Genomic DNA, 18,359 nt, shown 5'->3' with positions numbered 1-18,359 from the left:
TGATACTGTAGCACCCCAATTCCTTTCAAAACGAGAGGGTCAGGCATAGTTCCCATCCTCCCTCTGAGCACACCTCACCATCTATTCCGTCTTCACTGAGCTCGGTGAGCTTGACCCTGACGCCAATGTGTTTCTGTACTTTTCCTTCAGTGGCCTTTAATTTTCCATATGTGTGAACTAAAGTCGGATGCCACTCATCTGTCCCTTAAACAGACCAGCTATGTGCAAGGCAGGGAGGGGGTCGGGCAGCCTGGCCGCCCGTGGGGCTCTCGTTCTCACACACCTGGCAGGATTCATTTCGCTGACTTGATTAAGGATTTAGGCAGGACTGGTATTAGATTCTTCTAGAGCTGTGCCGTGGTCCGGAGAGGCTCCTAGAGGCACATGAGCCTGAGCCTGGCCTCCGGTCTGCAGCCAGCCAGTGTCAACTGTCCTTGGGGCCTACATCCCTCCCTCCCTGGCTCTTTCAGGAAGTCCCTTCTGCAGCTGTTCTGTGTGTGCCGGGCATGGTGCACATCACCCCAGCTTCAAGAAACTCAGCTCAGGGGCTGGTTTCCTAGCTGTTCAGACTCCCCAGCATTAACTCACCAAAGACAAGCACCAAAGGGGCCAGGGTGGAGTTCTGAGCACAGCCGGACCCTGGCCGGTGCCCAACATCACCCATCTGGGGAACAAGGCTGACCAACAGGATCAGTGCGCCAGCGAACCTTGGCACAGCCACGTCATATATCCATCTAAGCTGTTCACACCCGAGGACTCTGTCCATAGTCTTCCCAGAACCCGGGACAGGTGGTCTGATCACCCATTCTCCAGGAACAGAGCCAGTACTGCCCATCAAATCAGGTCCCCCACAAGTTGATGACCAACAGAGGGTGGTCCCCAGGGCACTGCTAAGACATGTGTGAGTAGTGATGTGGATTAAAACATAATCTGGAGATCGGGAGCAGTGGCCACGCCTGTCATCCCAGGGGCTTGGGAGGCTGAAGCAGGAGGATCTCGAGTTCAAAGCCAGCCTCAGCAATGGCGAGGCCCGAAGCAACTCAGTGAGACCCTGTCTCTATATAAAATACAGAACAGGGCTGGGGAGGTGGCTCAGTGGTCAAGGGCCCCTGAGATCAATCCCTGGTACCCCACACCCCCTCAAAATATATCTATAATGTGGAGTCCAAGAAGGAGGAGTCTCCCCTCTAAAGTGCTATTTATACGATTATGAAAATGGCTACCTTTTCTGGGAATTTGGTATGTCTTAAGACCTGTGTGAACACTTTCCACATGTTAATCATTTTCTCTTCACAGCTGCCTTCGGATAGGTGAGTAACCAGCCACGCTCTCTAGATGAGCAAATGGAAGCACAGAGAGGCTTAGTCACTTTCTCAAGGTCACATGGGAGTAAGAGTGGTCACCAGGACTGAAGAGGACCTGCTATTACTGCGAAGTGAGGCTGCCTCTTCCCCCTGGGACATTCCGACACACAAACCTCCAAAAGCACCAACCACCCTGCTGCACTTGCATGTTGGCCTGAACGGTGGCTTTAAAGGACAAGTCACCCCTGAGACCTGATCAGGAAGAGAGGTAGCCTTGGGTAAGAATGTGACTTGCTGTCTCACAGGAGGACAGCGGGGAGAACACAAAGCACATCTATGCAAGAGCTACCCCAGACTCAGGCCTCCTCGAACAGAGAATGACCCGGGTGCCCCTGCACTGGGACAGGTGCTCAGCACGGTGGCACCGAGGAGCCCACGCCAGCCTGGCCAGAGCTACATGTGTGGCGTGCCCACTCCTCCTGGACTCTCCAGGCAGGGCCAGTTCACCTGGCACCAGAGATGCAGCGCCAGGACCTCTGCTCTGCGAGGCTCACACTCGTGGGCTTTGTTTCTAGAACAAACAAGGACCCTCTAGGCCACCACCAGAGAGGACCCCAGACAGCGTCACTGCGTCCTGCCAAAGCACCTCGTGGGTCTGAGAAGGGCTTCTTCCTGGGCACAAGGGTTCCCCATGCAGGCTCCCAGAGAAGGGGCCATGGGCCTGCCCACCACCCACAGCGGCCCTGGCACAGGAAGAGCGGGGCCGCGGGGCAGAGGACGGGCAGGGGGTGACGCTTCACATCGGTGGCTGGGAGTCCCTCCCTAAGGAAGACGGGCACAGGTGCCCCCTGGAAGGAACGTCAAGCAGGAGTTAATTAATGGCCAGGGTCTCCCTGACCATGGCAGCCACAGCACGGCACCGTCGCCGTCTGGGATCCTGGGGGTCTTGGGCGGACGGTGCAGATCCCACCCCCTTACGCAGGAATGACAACGCTGAGTCCCTGCTGCCCCCCCAGGATGGCGGCTATGGAATCTTCCTGTCACCTTATCTAATACCAGGCTGGAGGCCAGATGGAGGCTGGACAGGACGCAGGAAATAGGAACGGACAGTCGGGTACCTCAGACCTGTGTGGTACGAGGTGGGGGCAAGGGCCTTGAGGACAGTAGGGACTGGGGGGCGGGGGCCTGGCAGGTCTCCACAAGGGCCATCCAGGACACAGGGCAGCACGGGTGAGCCAGACAGGACGGGGTGGGAGTCACCAGAGGAAGGGGGCCGGCCCCACAGCAGGTCAGTGATGGTGAGGGAACTCAGTGGGCAGAGAGGACCCCGGGCCTGTGGCCAGGGAGGCCTGGAGTGACTGCTGTAGGAGAAACGTGGCCACTGATGAGCTGGTGCACGGAGATGGAGCCAGCAGGGGCAGTGAGGAGGACCCGGACAGACTCGGGGACGGGGCTTACAGGTGGCAATGAGCACAGATAGGAGGGGCCTGGGCTCCCAGGGGGGACCTGGGAGGCGGAAAGAGATGGCGGGGCACAGGGACTAGGAAGGAGTCCCGGGCTGCTATCCCTGGAGCCTTCAGCCTTCCGTCAGCCCAGCACCTGGGGTGGAGGCTAGGAGGAGGCCAGCAGGAGGGAGGCCCAGCCACTGAGCCGAGGGAGCAGCTCAGGAAACTGCGGGCCGGGCGCAGTTGGCGGCAGAGTGCCTGGCCGTCACGTGAAGGCCATGGGCTCTGTCCCCGGGACATCGGGAGGATGGCCAGGAGGTAAGTCAGACCAGGGAGGCTGGGAGAGGGGGGCTGGTTAGGAGACCCCAAGAGGCGAGCTGGTTCTAAGTGACCGGCAGCCAGAGGAGGGGCCAGGGCAGCGGCTGCAGGGAAGGGGCAGCCGAGGTTCTGAAGGACCCCTTCACACCCGCGTCCCCCTCGAGCACGGGAAACGTGGCCTCCGTCCGCCTGAATGTTCACCAGAGCGACCTGCTGGGACGTAACGAAGAGGGACAATGGGCAGTTCCTGGCCAACCGTGTCCTGGCAGCGGCAGACCCTGGTCCTGGAGTAGTTAAAAGTCTGTTCCCTTCGGTGGAAGGGAAATTGTGAGTCGAGGGCAGCCACCAGAGACCCTTCAGAAACCACGAGGGGGCCGGCTCGCCACTCACTGGGTCATCACCGCAGGCCCCTAGCTGTCTCAACAGCGAGGTGGCCCCCGTCCACCCCAAGTTCAACAGGGGCTGCATTCTCTTGAAAGTCGAGAGCGAGTAGATATGACAGGCATCTGCTGTATGACAATTATTCCCCACCAGAATCAGGCTGGAGGGGCCGATGACTTCATTTAGACAGAATGGCCCAAATCTGTTTCCAATACGCACAGTGCACATAATAAATTTTTACAATATGACAAGCAAAACAAACTTAATAAAAGTTCCCCATCTTCTGTTACACAAGCAAGCTCGGCCCGGCTCTGTTTATAATAGTTGGCTCATGATGTCACGGCTCGGTAACAAAGGCCTGGCTACACAATACCGTCACCAGGCGTGACACGGGCTCACGACTACCGCGATCACGTGGACACAAACCCCCCAAACGTACGTCTCCCAAGCTCCTGCTTGGTTTTAACAGCTGCCTGCAGAGCGCTCCGCGCAGAGCTGCCTGCAGCCCTGAGTGATGCCCGTCTTTCTTCTCATTCCCGAGCGTCATTTCCCTTTAGAAAGTACAGACTTCAATGACAAGCACGATTTTGCACAAACGCCCATCAGCGTGTGTCCAAATTAGGAGGTGGTGTGGTGCGGTGGTTAGCAACCGGCCTGAGGCCAGCACGGCCCTGTGCTGTCCCCGTGGGTCGGGGCCGGGCGGTAGCTGGGTGACAGTGCAGGAGATTAAGAGCACAGATCCTGAGCCAGCCCCTGTGGGCCGGGGTCCAGCTTTGCCATCTGCATGGCCCCTGCTCATCTGTAAGATGGAAATAAGGACAAGCCTCACCCCTCCCAGGGCCCCTGGGAAGCACCACTCAGGCTTCCAAGTTGGATTCCCTCGCCGTTATCTCTTGGGCACTCAGATGGGTGAGAATCTGGCTTAGATCAAGCTGGCCGAGCGTGTGCTCTCCTCGGGTCAGGGTGGGGCTGCGGTGTAGGTCACGGTGTCTCTGTGTAGGGGCTCCGTGAACGGGGTCTGCATGAACCAAGGCACGCACTCGAGAATGGCCCGAGCCCCCAGAGAGACTGGAATTCCTCCTCTTCACTTCCTGCCAGCGCTGACCCACCAGCCTGGGCAGAGGGGTGACTGCACTGGACATTCCCCAGGCGTCTCTGTGCAAGGACCCATACCCGCCCCAGGATGCCCACTGGCTCTGCCACAAGGTCAGCTGGCTCTCCTGGCCGGGCAGGGTGCCAGGGGAACACGACGGTGCCCACTGTCCCTTCTTCCTGGCCTGGGGAGTTACACCAGGCGCTGTTCCTCTCGGCTCCGGGCAGTTTCCTAACCACTGGACGGGGCCCAGTGCTGTGTGCTAATGAGTTTCAGATTGGAGGGCCTCCTGTGCATGTGTCAGGACAGTGCCACAGTTTCAGGGAGGTGGGGGCGTGACGGGGAGACACTTGCACAGCCAGAGAACAGTAGCCGACCGAGGCTGGCCACCCCATCCGGGGAACTGACCACTGTGCCCCGTCAGGGATCCCGCAGACTCACGGACAGGGGAGTGCGCTTTATCACACACTGGGAGACTCATATGGAAAAATGGAAAACACTCCATCACTTGACCTCGGAATGACCCCTGCAACCACAGACGAATATTGTGTACAAAATCCTAAATCAACTTAAGATGTTCCAAAAAAGGAGGGGAAAGCTTTTAATTTTTGGCATTACACTCAATGATGACTATTTTGGGTCCTGAGATTTGGCTTAGGAGGCTCACACAGAAAACAGACCCACAGGTCCAAGAGGGGGTTTGTCACCCGGGGACTAATAACGGAGTGGCCTCCGACGGGCTTGCGGCCTCCGAGCAAGGCGCTCATGGAGGACCACACTCCCCTCACACTGAGAAACAATGGCAGGTCTGGCTCACCCAGGTTGGAAAGTCACCCAAGACGGAATCACCATTTTTTGGTGACATTAACAGGACATTAAAACCAACTTTAAACAACTTAAGGAGACCATAGCTGTCGGTGATTCACCTCCACGGGAGACCCAGCAGCTTCGCTCCTCTCCACAGCAGGGACCCTGGCACGGACGCACCTCCAAGTACTGCCCACCACCCTGCCCCCTTCTCTAGGAGTAACCCTCTGCCTCCCGTCTCTGAGCACACGCCCCTGGCAGGGGCATCTAGCTCAGAACTTCATCGTAGGATCACCCTCAGCCAGGCTGGGTGGCTCTCCTTGCCCCACGGGGTTCCGGGGACTCTGAAATCCAACGCGCTTCCCATCCTCCAACATTCAGCGACAACTTTTCAGACGGTGTCAATGAAGTTGACGGCTGGCAGTTCCGATGCTGCTCAGCACATGGGGACAATAAGGCTTATTGTCAAGTGTTTTCCATGAGGACGGAGGAGAGGCGAGGTCAGGGGACCCCCCACAGCGTCTGGGGGTGTTGGCGAGGAACACACCAGAAGCCAACTGAAGGCTGGACACCTCGACAGGCCTTCCCTGAGGACACCCCCACACTTCCAGGCTGTGGGTCCTGCTCCCGTCAGCCGTGAGGGACCTCCTGGAACATCTGGCGGGTTAGCTGCACCCTAACTCCCCGTGCTTGAGACTCGGTTCCAGGCACAGAGGCTTCCTGACGGGGCTGCTGCCCTCAGGTACCCGGGGGTCCTGCTGTTGCTTTTCCTGGCTTAACCCAGGTTGGAGGGAGCCAGCTGTGACCCACGCTGCGGCGACACCAGGAGCCACCACAAGTGACACTCCGCCACGGTGCCCCGCAACCCCGCGCGGCTGCCACTGCCCCGTCCGCACCTCCACAAAACACGGCTCCCATTTTCTCCTTTTCTTTTTTCCCGTTCCCGAAGCACAAGTGGACGACCAGCAAGGGTCCGACGGTGTTATTCCTAATTACCTTTTTTTCCCTCTTGATCCTGTGGCTCTCATAATTAGTTACCTGGGGCTGCAATCCAATTTCAAGTGATGACAAGGAGGTGATCCATGAAAAAGTAATAAGTTAAATCCAATTTCAGCCTTCCTCTAATTAAATGCACACGGGACTAATGACTCCAGCCCCAGCGTTCAGTGATAATGGTAATTAGCGAGGTGGGAGCCGCTCCTCCTCCAACACTGGAGGTGTAAACCACAAGGTAAGATGGTAGGAGCTCTCTTAATTACAGGTGGCATTTTGTCACCAATTTACACGTTTTTGACCAGTCAAGTATGTTTTCTCCCCCGTCCCTCCCCACCCCCGAGCCCAACAGTCACGGCAACATGGTCATCCATGTTCCAACACACGGGCGCTCAAGGGACATGGCAGCCCGGGAAGGAGGAGTCACTGTGGGCTGCTGCTTCCTGCTCTCAGGACACTGCCCAGCACACAGACCCCCTCTCACACACACCTGGCTGCCACCTGAGTCTCTTCATGGAAATCTGGGCATCTTCAGTGGGGTGGGGTCTCGCTGCCATGGCTTTGATGGTTAATATGGAAAACAGGACTCTTGGGAGGTGTTGTGCAAACACATGTAGAGGTTGAGGCAATATCTGCCTCCCTGGCCACCCAGGCACTATCTGTGGACCCACAGAGCCTGGCTTCCCATCCTGTGCTGTGACTGTCCATGTGTGCCCTGGCCAGTCCCTTGGCCTGAGTGTCTGCTGGCCTCCTCCATGAGGTTGAGGCTAGAGTCTGCTCTGTGATAGCTACTGGGCTGACCCATGGGAAGCTCCACATCAACGTTCCACAGCTACTGCTTTTTGCATGAGGACAGACAGCCCTGAGCGCCTCAAAACATCAGCATCCCACTTGAAAAACCTCACCAACATGAGAGTCAGGTGGCCATCTGATCAAACGTCCATACTGGGATCCTCCCGAGCGCGGGGATTAGCCATGTTCTCCTGGGCACACTGGGACACAGGGTGGTCCCCCCGACAGCTGGGAGTCGTGATATCAAAATGGTCTAACTGATTTCATCACAAGTGATATCAGAATTTTGGAAGCAAGGGCAAAACACCGCTTGTAGGAAAAATAGCTCTTCAATCAGGACTCGGAAGCTGGGCTCCACAACAGACTCCTGGAGGTTGAGGACGCGCTGACCATGAATGGAAACCGCAGATGCGGACCATGTTCTGAAGGCCAGGTTTCCTACCATTTTAACAGTGTGTCAATCTAGAAGCCTTGATGGCCACTTTGAAGGCCTTATTTCTGCCTTACTGTTCCCTATCAAGGCTTATTTGAGTGGTTTTGGGATTCTCCAGAGTCCTGGGGCAACAATGACATCTTTTTAAATAAGGACCCCAAACTTCAGCCCCTCATGTCAACTTTAAAAAGTGCCCGGGACACTGACTGTGGACGTTAACTCTAGACATTGAAAACACTTGCCTTGCCTCCCTCTCCTGAAGGACCCACCTGGCCAATCAAGAGTAGTGGGGTGTGTTTTAAGGGCCAGTATTTCAAAACCGTCGCGTTTCACTATCTGCCGTATAAAACTGAAGTCTCCTTTAAGGGCTTCCTCTTAGCCATTTACTCCTCGGTGACTAATGGGGAAATGGCACAAGGTAGTAAGATCACAAGTGGCATTAACACAATGCAAAAATGCTGCCCAAAGCACGTTTTATATAACTGCAAATAAAAATGCTACCAAACACCTGCTGCATCTCGTGTTTTAACCTCTGCCACTTAAAGCAGGAGTCCTCATTAAACTCCGTTAAACTCCGAGCCTCCCAGGGCAGGAGGCTGGCCTTGCGGGGGAAATGGCTCCCAAACCAGGAGGCCATGCGCAGGAGCTAACCCTGGAAGGAAGTGGGCAGGCAGGAGGGAAGAGCAGAGGGCGGCCGCACACCCCGCCTCCCGAGAGGGCCGGGCCACAGTTCCCTGGTCCACCTCCTTCCTAACCTCCAGGTGCCAGAATACACATGTACTTTTACTTTCTTAGGAGAAAATGTGTCATTTGGTTTCCTTCCAGTTTATGTACTCTTGCCAGCAACTAAAAACGCTTAAAGAACCAAAAAGAATTACTACCCAGAAACGGTGGTCAAAGTTCCAAACTTTGATCAATAAAACTGCTCATCTACTCACAAATTAATCTGCAGCCAGTAAAGTCGCACATTTTCCAGGTTATGAGAACACCTGCACCGTGAAGCATTTATTTCACTCCTTCAAGCAATCTTCAGAAGTATATAAATATTTATAAAAGACAACCTACTATTTTTACCCACCTATGACTTTTCCCCCCTAGCAAAACCTTCTTAACTCTTCCCCAGATCCGAAGCCTGCTGAAGGCAAGGTCTGTATCCTGGGTAGTTTTGTTTTCTCTTAGCACCGGTACAATGACCAGGGCACTGTGGCTGTTCTGAAATGTCTAACAGGTTTAACTTCATTAACTCAGGCCATTCTGATTCTGAATTGATGATGGGGGCCAATTTTCAATTTTCATTTGGATCATTTGTTAAAAAATAAAAAAAATTGCTTTTATTTTTGCAAAGTAAATTAACAGGTGAAGTAATAGGCAATGGAGGTTACTAATTAGAGTAGGTCTCAGGAAGCTCTCTCCCCACCCCACAGTCATGCCCCTCTTCATTAACAAACCCCGCTGTCACCCCAGAATGGGACCAGCTCAGATCCGGTGGAGAAGGCGATGCCAAGAACCCGGTCTGTCCCCACCACCCCTCCTCCCCATGCAACCAGGCCACCGTGACGGTGTTCGCCTGCGGGAGCTGATGATCTCTGTTGAGTAACCACTTATAGCCTCCCTAACTTTCTCTCTTCTTTTGTTTGTATCATCAGCCTGTGAAACCAGAGAGCCTGCCAAACTGCACAGGGAAGTGTGAGCTGTGCTTAAAATACGAGCCACAGTGTTTGGGGGGATTTAGGTTCCTTCTTTCTTTTTCTCCTCTCCAAGCTATCAGATCAAATCCTTTTCCCCTGTCAAGCCTTCCTCCATGCACAAGATCTGAAATTTGCTAAAATAGGTCTCTCGGCACAGCTATAAAGGGTCTGGAGATCAGAGATGAACACTGCTCAGATGCCGGCTGAAATGCCCCGGCAAGGACGTGGCAGGTGGGAGAGATTTAAATGCCACGGTTCCTCCTCCCGTGAGTCGCCAGTCCACCTACGTATCTTCATAAAGAGAGCACAGGTCCTGTGGCCGAGGCAAGCGATTTTTATGGAAGCGATGTTTATGGAAGGCTGGCCAAGAAACAAGCCTCTCTAAATTGCGGGATGCCCCTACCAGTAAGCTGAGGAGACGTCTAGCAATAGTCTAGGGGACACACACACACACTGGTGACCCGACCCTCCCTCCTTCCCCTGCCCATTCTTTAAGTGGGTCTAAGTTCTCTGCGGGTCCACTCCACCACTTCAGGGTTCAGGAAGGACTCCAGATAATCTTCTCTAGTAAGACCAGCGTTCAAGGTCGCACCTCTTGCTGGCTGTACACAACTGGGCCGTTGCAGCTGGTGACAGGGTTGGACGCTGGCCTTGCTGAGGACCCTGAAACTCTCCGCCCCACACTCTGCTCTGTGGATGGCAAGCAGCAGCCCCCCTCCCCCTGGAGGAAATCCCCCCAAACTGACTTCACATATTTAGCCCCTAGAGGAACTTCGTCCCTCTTGGAAAAGAAGTTACCTAAAAATGCCGTATGTTTTTAAAAAGCAAGTCGGAGGGAATATAAATCTAGTATAAAAAAAATCAGAAATGCTCTCTGATACGGGGAGTGATATGATCAGCCAGATTGTGTGTTTCTTTTCAATCTCTAAGCGGAGCTCTCCAACGTGGAAGACGTTCCCCCCAATAGTATATTGTCATTTTCCCAATGCACTTGAGGTCTGATAAACTCAACAGGACTCGTGGTATTTCTAAGGCTGGGAAAGCTCCCAAGAGGAAGGCAAAAGAATGGACGGTCATTTGAATCACTGAGTGACAGGCTGGGCCGGCTCCGTGTATACATTAATAAATTAGAATTTTAATTGCGCCTCTGTCTGCAGGAGATGGCCCGGTGCTTGAATATGTACCAACAATTGGCTATGTTATGGAATCCGCAGCTGCCCTCCACCGCTGACCTCTGAAACACAATTCCCAGTCTGACGATGGAAACTGTTCAGTTTGATCCTTTCAACTTATTTGAATCCTGACAAATAAGCTCACAGCCGAAAGGTCAACACAGTCCTATTTCACCCTCTGGAGCTCTTCTTAAGACATGTGCACAACAAAGCACGTCCCCCCGCACCTGACACGGGCCCCGTGGCACCGCACCTCATTAAAACGTCCCCTGCACTCCCACGTGCGGGCAGGCTGCGGGATGCCAACGGTTTACTAAACAAGGACTTCAGGAGGCTTCCGCCAACAGAGAAGCTGCAGCCGGACTCCTCCAGGAAGGTGTCCCCACACCCTGCACCTTCCTGGAGAGCACAGCTGTCCCAGCGGAAAGAGGACTAGAGGACTAGAACCTGCAGCCCAAGGTTGAGTGTTTGGAAATGGACCTCAGCTCATCCTGACCCACGAAAATTCAACCCAAGCAAGAATTTAGGCGATCTCATGATCCAATGAACCAGCACCAAGGTAAGCCCACCTGTCACCTCTTGTGTTCCGACATCTCCAGGGTGAGAAACCTCCCATTTGGGGGTCCTTACCCTCAGCTCTGAAAGCACTGTCCAAAACCTGCCAGGGTCCTATCCCGAGCGCGGACACAAGCATCCCAAGTCAGGTTTCTTTGAAATTTTTGTTATAATTCTCACCTCCAACTCAAAAATCTAGATCAGATTTTTATGAGCTCTCTGCTTCCACTCCATTAACCCCTTGGCCTCAATACACTGAATCGAGAAGTTGCTAAAGTAATTTTTTGTGTGTGTGTGCTACTAGGGATAAACCCAGGGGTGGTTCTACCACTGAGCTGCACATCTACCCCCAGCCCTTTTTATATTTTTTATTTTGAGACTCTCGCCAAGTTGCCCAGGATAGCCTCAAGCTTACGATCCTCCTGCCGCAGCCTTCCAAAGCAGGCGTACGCCACTGGTGCCCGGTTAAAACAATCATTCTTGTCACCTTTGCATAAAATTGCTTTCCACCTTAAACAGATGATTCAGAAGTCCTCTAAAGACATCCAGAGAGGAGGGTGTGTCCATGCCATTACCAGGCACCACGTCCTGTGAGGGTGCTGGACACTGCTGACATTTTGGGCCAATAAATAATCTTGCGCTCTGTGGCGGGGGCACCCTGGGCAATGCAGACCATTAAGCAGGAGCCCTGGCCTGTACCAACAAAAGGGGCCTCCAGGAAAAGCCACCTTTTTATACAATGGGACACAAAGCCAACGAGTGGAGAAGGAGGTGGAGGTTTCTGGAAGAACACCTGCAAGACTGCCCCGTCCTGGGTGTGGATTCCCCAGAAAGAAACTCAGCACATCACACACCTGCAGAGCACCTCCGCTGCAGTGCCAGCCAGACGCCTATCCACACCTGAGTAGGCAAAGGTAGGGTGTGTGCGTGTACGGTGTTGTTCACACCTGTGCACGTGTGCATGAAAGCACGGAATCCTGTCACTGCAGCTAAACGGATGAAACCAGGCACAGAGATAAATGTTGTTTTTCATTTGTGGAAAGAACAACAAAACAAGTTGAGCTGATAGTGGACGGTGATTACTAGATCCTGGGGAGGGTTGGGGGGTCATAAAAGAAGGGCGCTTGGATTGGGTCAGTACGTGCTCCGTTCTTACATGAATACACTGAACCCATCAACATGGGCAATCTATACATGTTAGTAAAACCACTGCTAGATGACCCCCACTGGCCACAGGGGGGTCAAAACCATGTCCCTCTGAGTACTACTGTGCTGGACATAAGGGGAATCACCCCCTTCCTAGTCTAGATGGCCACGGCAGGTCTGTGCACCATCAGCTGGTACTGCCACCTGTGCTCTGTCCTTAGCAGCCCGACACCTGCAAATGCCCACCCTCCCGGCACGTGGCCAGGGTAGCTCTTCTTGCTATCAAGAATGACCCTTTTGCTCAACTCAACACTTTCCATGAGAGGTCACGCTCTGCTGGCGCACTGAGAGCTCACCGTCCACAGACGCTCTTGTTTCACGATCAGCAATTCTCAACGCGGTTCCCTTCTGAATTGCCCAGGAGCTGCCCAGAGCGGGTGGCTGCCCAGAGGGTACCGCTGCCCAGAGGGTGCTGTGCCCATGAGGTGAAGCAGGGGACTTACCTGAAGGGCCGGCTGCTTGTCATTCCTCTTGGGAGACTTTAGTCCACTAACTTGCTGCTGCTGCTGTTGCTGCTGCTGCAGGAGCTGTCTGGCCACTTGTAGAGCCTGCGAGGAGGGGACAAGAACACACCGGTCAGGACACAGGACCGGGACTGCTGCACAGAAGGGTCCGGGAAGTCTACTCCAGGACTGGCCCTGCCTTTCCCGTTTCCAGGCACAGGAAATGGCAGACGACACCTCCCTCCTGTCTGTGCTGAGAACTTTCCAGAGCCTGTTTCCAGGTCCTTGCACTGGGCCAGTTTCACCCACAGCCCCCAAGCCCAGTGACCCAGTAAGTGGACACTTTATCCCACCCCAAACCTGCCACAACGCTTGAAGTATGGGTGGCCAGCTCCTGAGGAACCAAGCAGGGACAGCCAGCAGGGAGCTGGGCAAAGATGGAAAGTTAGGAGAGCTATTGGGGGCACGTGGGCAGCACCACTGTCTTCCCAGATTCTCTGGTGGAACTTGGGGACACTTGGGAACACAGGTTGACAGTGACACGTTCACTCCATGAGGCCAGAGGAAGAGGGAAGTAGGATGACAGGAAAAGCATGTACCGTGGACACGGTCGTTTGGATGGGGTGATAGGGACTGGCCAGGCATTTCTAGGACAATCTCACTGGATGTCAGGAAAGAAAACCTGCAAATTCACCTCCAGCCACCTCAACCCAATGTCTACGTCACCCTTTCAAGAATAACAGGGGATAGTTTCAATTTAAAGGCAGAGTCAGGGAGGTGGCCTGAGCACAGGGTCAGGTAAAAGGACAGTGGGAGAGTTCTGTAGGGGGGGCACTTAGGGCAAGCCGATGTTTTTTATAAAAGCTCAAGTGAAATAAGTGTCATTATTGAACCATCTCAAAGATATTTGCTGTCAAAGACTTAAGAACAGCTGGCAGCGGGATCAGCGCACAAAACCGAGGTGAGCAGGTGCTGTGCTGCAAATTCCCACCCAAAGGTGGCTTCTCCGGCAGAGCCAGCTGGGAACCAAGAATAGAGTCCTGGAGGGGACGTCCCAACTGAGGAGTGCGGAGAGGAAACAGGGTCCCTGGAGGGTCCCATCAGAGCGACTTCTCCCCGGCAATGACTCTTTGGTTCCCCTGGAACAGGCACTTCTAGAGCCGGCCACAGCCTGAACAAGGTGTGGCCCAGGCTCCCAAAGTGAGCACAAAGCACTTCCAAGGGAAGCAGGTTCCTCAAAGAAGAGGAGTCACTTCACGGGTGATGAGAACCACGTGTCCAGGTATAGGAAGTTGAATGGTAAAGACGAAGTCACGGAGGGTTAGGTGGCGGGGATTCCTGCACACTGGGCACAGGAATCAGGGTGGTCAAGGGCAATTGTCCTCAGGAGCAGGTGCTGAGGAAGGCTGGACCTTCACAAACAGTTCTTTCAAGAAGACATGCTCATGATGGGCACAGTGGCGCACACTATAATCCCAGCAGCTTGGGAGGCTGAGGCAGAAGGATTACAAGTTTAAGTCCAGCCTCAGCAACTCAGTGAGACCCTGTCTCAAAATAAAAAATAAAGGGGGCTGGGGATGTGGCTCAGTGGTTAAGGCATCCAGGTTCAATTTCTGGTACCCCTCCCCCCCAAAAAAGACACACTAACCCAGGCTCCCCGTGGCACAACTGTATTGAGCCTCTTAAAGGCACTGGGTAAGGCTGAGGGCAGCCTCTGTATCTCAGAGGTGCGAAGGAAGGTGTAGAAACAGAGCACAGAAAAGCATGATAAAAGCCTGAGATGGTGGGGGAGAAGTCCCTGCAGGGCCCACGCCTGCCCGCACACTGCACTCACCCCTGCAGCCCACCAGCTGCAGGCCCAGGCACAGTTGAGCAGGCCTGCCTGTGAGGGCCACATGTGCTCCAAGATGCCTGGGAGCCCTGCCTGGGCCCCAGTCCGCCGTCTGGGAGGAAGCTCTACCATGGCCGGACCCCGGGTTCCCCGTCTCCTTGGAGACGCTCAGTACACGCGTAGGTGTAAAGTGGGCAGCGTGAAGATTTCATTTATATCCCCTGTGCAAGGTGCCTGCGGGAGCAGAGCCTTTCCTACACGCGTGTCCCCTGGACGCCTTCACGTGGGCCTTTGGGGTTCTTAAGGCAGGAAGGGAACTGCTCGGTGTCTTAAGTGCTACCATCAGAATCCTCGTGTTAAGAGACTCAGCAGCAGAGAAGGCTGGAGCTGGGAAGGCAGACGGTGAGCGCGGAGCTGGCGGGAGAGGTGGACAGAGGAACACTGGGGGGAAGATGGGCCATGTGGGGCCACCAGCAGGGAGAGCAGCACAGGACACCCTGCCCCCTCTCACTCGATCCTGGAGAACAGGTGCTCGGCTTTTAAGTAACAAGCCTCACGGTAGCCATACCCAGCCGTCAGCATGCGGCAAGACTCCGGGTGTCTTTAAGGAAAACGTCTACACACGCTGTGCTCGTGTAAGCACGTGCTCAGAAGGAAATGTTGGGGAAAGACAGTGGCACACCTGAATCTTAGGTCATTTGAACCACTGTTTACCAAGCTGGCCACATGGTGACTGTGCATGTCACATGAGGTGCTGGAATCCTCAGGCTTGGTTTACTGGTTGGAGGGAAAATCAGAATCACTTATGGATGCCAGGTGCCTTCCAATCCCATCCAGGGTCCAGGAACTTACAGCCACCTATCATAAGCCCCAGCTCCTACAGGTGGTTTCACACACAGCCCAGCTGAGGAGCAGAGCCAAGCCCAGGCGCAGGGAGGGAAAGTGTTGAGGAACTGGAGTGGACGTGAGGGAGGGTTCAGCCACCCCGCTGGAGAGTGAGCGGCACCAGATGGAGACTGCAAACCGGCTGCCAGGGCTCCACGCATCCAACATGCATCCAACATGCAGCCAGATGAAGACCTTCAAAGATGTGGCCCCGGGAGACACGGCTAGCACAGGAATGCATCGGAATCCTCAGAGGTCACCCGCAGGGATTCCCGGACCCCGAGAGGGGCTCATTACCAAAGTCGGAGCAAGGTAAAATAGTAATGAACTCCCCAAATAAAAACCAACATAGACATCACCCAGGTCCCAACAAGAGGTTTTAAAATCCTATCGATTAGAACATACAACATGCTATAAAGTCACCGCTAAAGGGTGAGCACTAGTTTTCTATACAAGGTAAACTAGGATGATCTAGATTTAAATGGAAAGGGATACTCAGAGTTTCGGACTCAGGGGTTATGTAGAGATCTCTGGCTCCATCACATGCAGGAAACCACGAGGCTCGTATCAACTTTACTGTAGATGGGGGTCCCCGGGGCGACGCTCTTGGCTTGGTGCCCTTCCCTGACACCATCCCTCGACAGCCATGTCCATCCATGCACGTGTCCAAGCAGACCCATGTCCTTCCACCTCGGACCCCACTGCCCCACCCCAGAGAGCACTGGATCCCAGCAGAACCAGGCCGTGGCCTGGGACTGCTCTTCCCCACGGTGCCTCCATCACGGCTGGAAAGAGGAGTCCTAGGGCGCAGTGTTGAAGAGGAAACAGGATGCTCTGGGTACAGGATGATAAGCGTGTGGATCTGGTTTTGTGCATGTGGGAGAGAGGGAGAGAGGAGGAAGAGAAAGGAGGAGAAGGAGGCAGGAAGGAGGGAAGGGGAGCAGGAGAGGGGGGCACCAGGAGGACGTGAATGTAGGAAGAGACCCTCTTCTCAGCAGAAAGCGTCACCTCTGACTCAAGCTGCACACCCACAGCTGAGACAGGCCCAGGCCAGCTCTGGTGGCGCTTCCTGGTGAGATGAACCAATGCTCGGTGCAAGATGGACCTGACAAGCACCTGGCCCAGGGTAAGCTGCTCAGCCCTGGAGCCCTGGCCACCGGTTACAGTGGAGGGAGGCTCCAGGGTGTCACAGAGCAAGGTGACGACAAAACCCCACCCAAGAGCTGGCCGAGCATGTTCACATCCCTGTTCCTTCCACCAGCTAGACTAAAGGGTCTGTGAGCTAGCAGACCCAGGGACCCAGGGGTGGCAGGCAATGCCGCACTGCACCCCGGCTGGCCCTGTCCCCACCCATGCCTGATCAGATCATCCCCAGGGGTCAGCAGGCTTCACCACGGCTGCCTCTGGGAATTCAGGGAGCCTGTGAGGTTTGGCAGCTCGTGCCCACCTCCTGGGACCCTGGGCACTCGGGGGACACGTTCCATTCCTCCGGCTCCATCAGGACGGCTCCCCTCTCTGCTACATCGCTCCACCCAAGGAAAATAAGGGCCACCTGTGCTGCACACACTGTTCAGGTAGCACATTTACCACTTTTGAGCTACTTATGTCAAGTTCATGGTGGGTGCTTATATTTCAGGCCCAGGTAGCTCTACGTTTAGCACGTTTACCAAGGTGGCTGAGGCTCAGAAACATATTTCCCACCCCTGAAGAAACATTAGCAAGTTGACATAAAACACGGAGCACTCCCACACTCCCACGCGCACACAGCCAGCCCAAGGAGGAAGACTCATCAAGGATTTTGCTGGAAGAGACCCTCTTCCTAGTGGGAAGCATCACCTTTAGTGACAGGTCTGAGATGTGCCTTGATACATGAAGGTCTTTGGAAAACCACTACTGGGACGTTGTCTATCACGGGTCAGCAAATGACAGCCCATAAACCCAACGGGGGCCCTGGTCTGCGTGGTGCAGCCTGGGAGGGAAACACTGTGTTCACTTATTTAAATGCTTGGGAAGGGGTCAGAAGATGAATTGGTGACATGTGAAAATCACTTGGAATTTAAATTTCAGTAGCCACAAATAAAGTTTTATTAGAATACAGGTGAGGTCACTTACGTCTAGCCTGCAGAGTGCTCTCTACAAAGACCGCAGGGCCCTCACGCCTGAGATACTCCATGCACCCACACAGGGAGAGCCTGCCAGCCCTGGCTAAGCTTGCTTCTCTACTCTGGAGGCGCCAGATTCACTGGGCAGAATTTTATTTTATTAGATATATATATATATATATATATATATATATACACATACATATATCTGTGTATAATTGTACATGTATATACATAATATATAAATGTCTCTACATGTATATATAAATATGTATTTATATAAATATACATATTTATCTATCTAACTATATAAATATGTATAAATATGTATAAATATATCTATATAAATATGTATAAATATATATCTATATAAATATATCTATATAAATATACATACCCATATAAATATGCATAAATATATATCTATATAAATACACCTACAAATATATATCTATATAAATATGTATAAATATTATATCTTTATAAATATGTCTGTATATCTAAATCTGCATGTGTATATATTTATATATTTATTCATTTATTTTGGTGCTGGGGATCGAACCCAGGGTCCCACATGTTCTCCCACCGAGCTGTCTCAGCCCTGGGCTGGACACATGCACCTCTCCATCAGTTCCCCTAAATGATTTTAGAGTTCAGCTAATAAGGAATTAGCTGTTCTTAAAACTCAAAATCAAATTTGCCCTTCTGTAAAGGAGCTGCAGGGTGAAGGGGAAACACCCCTGTGGGCTCCGTCTGGACCCAGCCTGGCATCTGTGACCCTTCCCTCGAGTGCTGGGCAGCAGAGATCGGCCAGGGTCCCCAACCCCCTGGGATAAGGGTGGCAGGGCCCTAGCTGCCGGCCGCTGACCGGGTTGGCTACTTCCTGCCTGTGCTGAGAAACGCACCCTCAG

At 53.6% G+C, this 18,359-nt stretch overlaps 1 protein-coding gene across 6 annotated transcripts in view; it reads right to left on the bottom strand.

Annotated features, from left to right (window-relative positions):
- Nucleotides 1-18,359, bottom strand: part of Foxp1 (forkhead box P1) — a 523,563-nt gene that overhangs the window by 117,316 nt on the left and 387,888 nt on the right. For all 6 annotated transcript variants that reach the window (XM_076841227.1, XM_076841222.1, XM_076841223.2 and 3 more), the window contains one exon: nucleotides 12,631-12,735. In XM_076841227.1, the coding sequence (XP_076697342.1) occupies nucleotides 12,631-12,735 (105 nt within the window). The remainder of the gene's footprint in view (nucleotides 1-12,630; nucleotides 12,736-18,359) is intronic.

The sequence above is a fragment of the Callospermophilus lateralis genome, chromosome 20, assembly GCF_048772815.1.
Source record: "Callospermophilus lateralis isolate mCalLat2 chromosome 20, mCalLat2.hap1, whole genome shotgun sequence".
In the NCBI taxonomy this organism is placed as follows: domain Eukaryota; kingdom Metazoa; phylum Chordata; class Mammalia; order Rodentia; family Sciuridae; genus Callospermophilus; species Callospermophilus lateralis.
The sequence above is the reverse complement of the archived record's forward strand: the minus strand, read 5'-3'. Positions and strand labels throughout refer to the sequence as shown.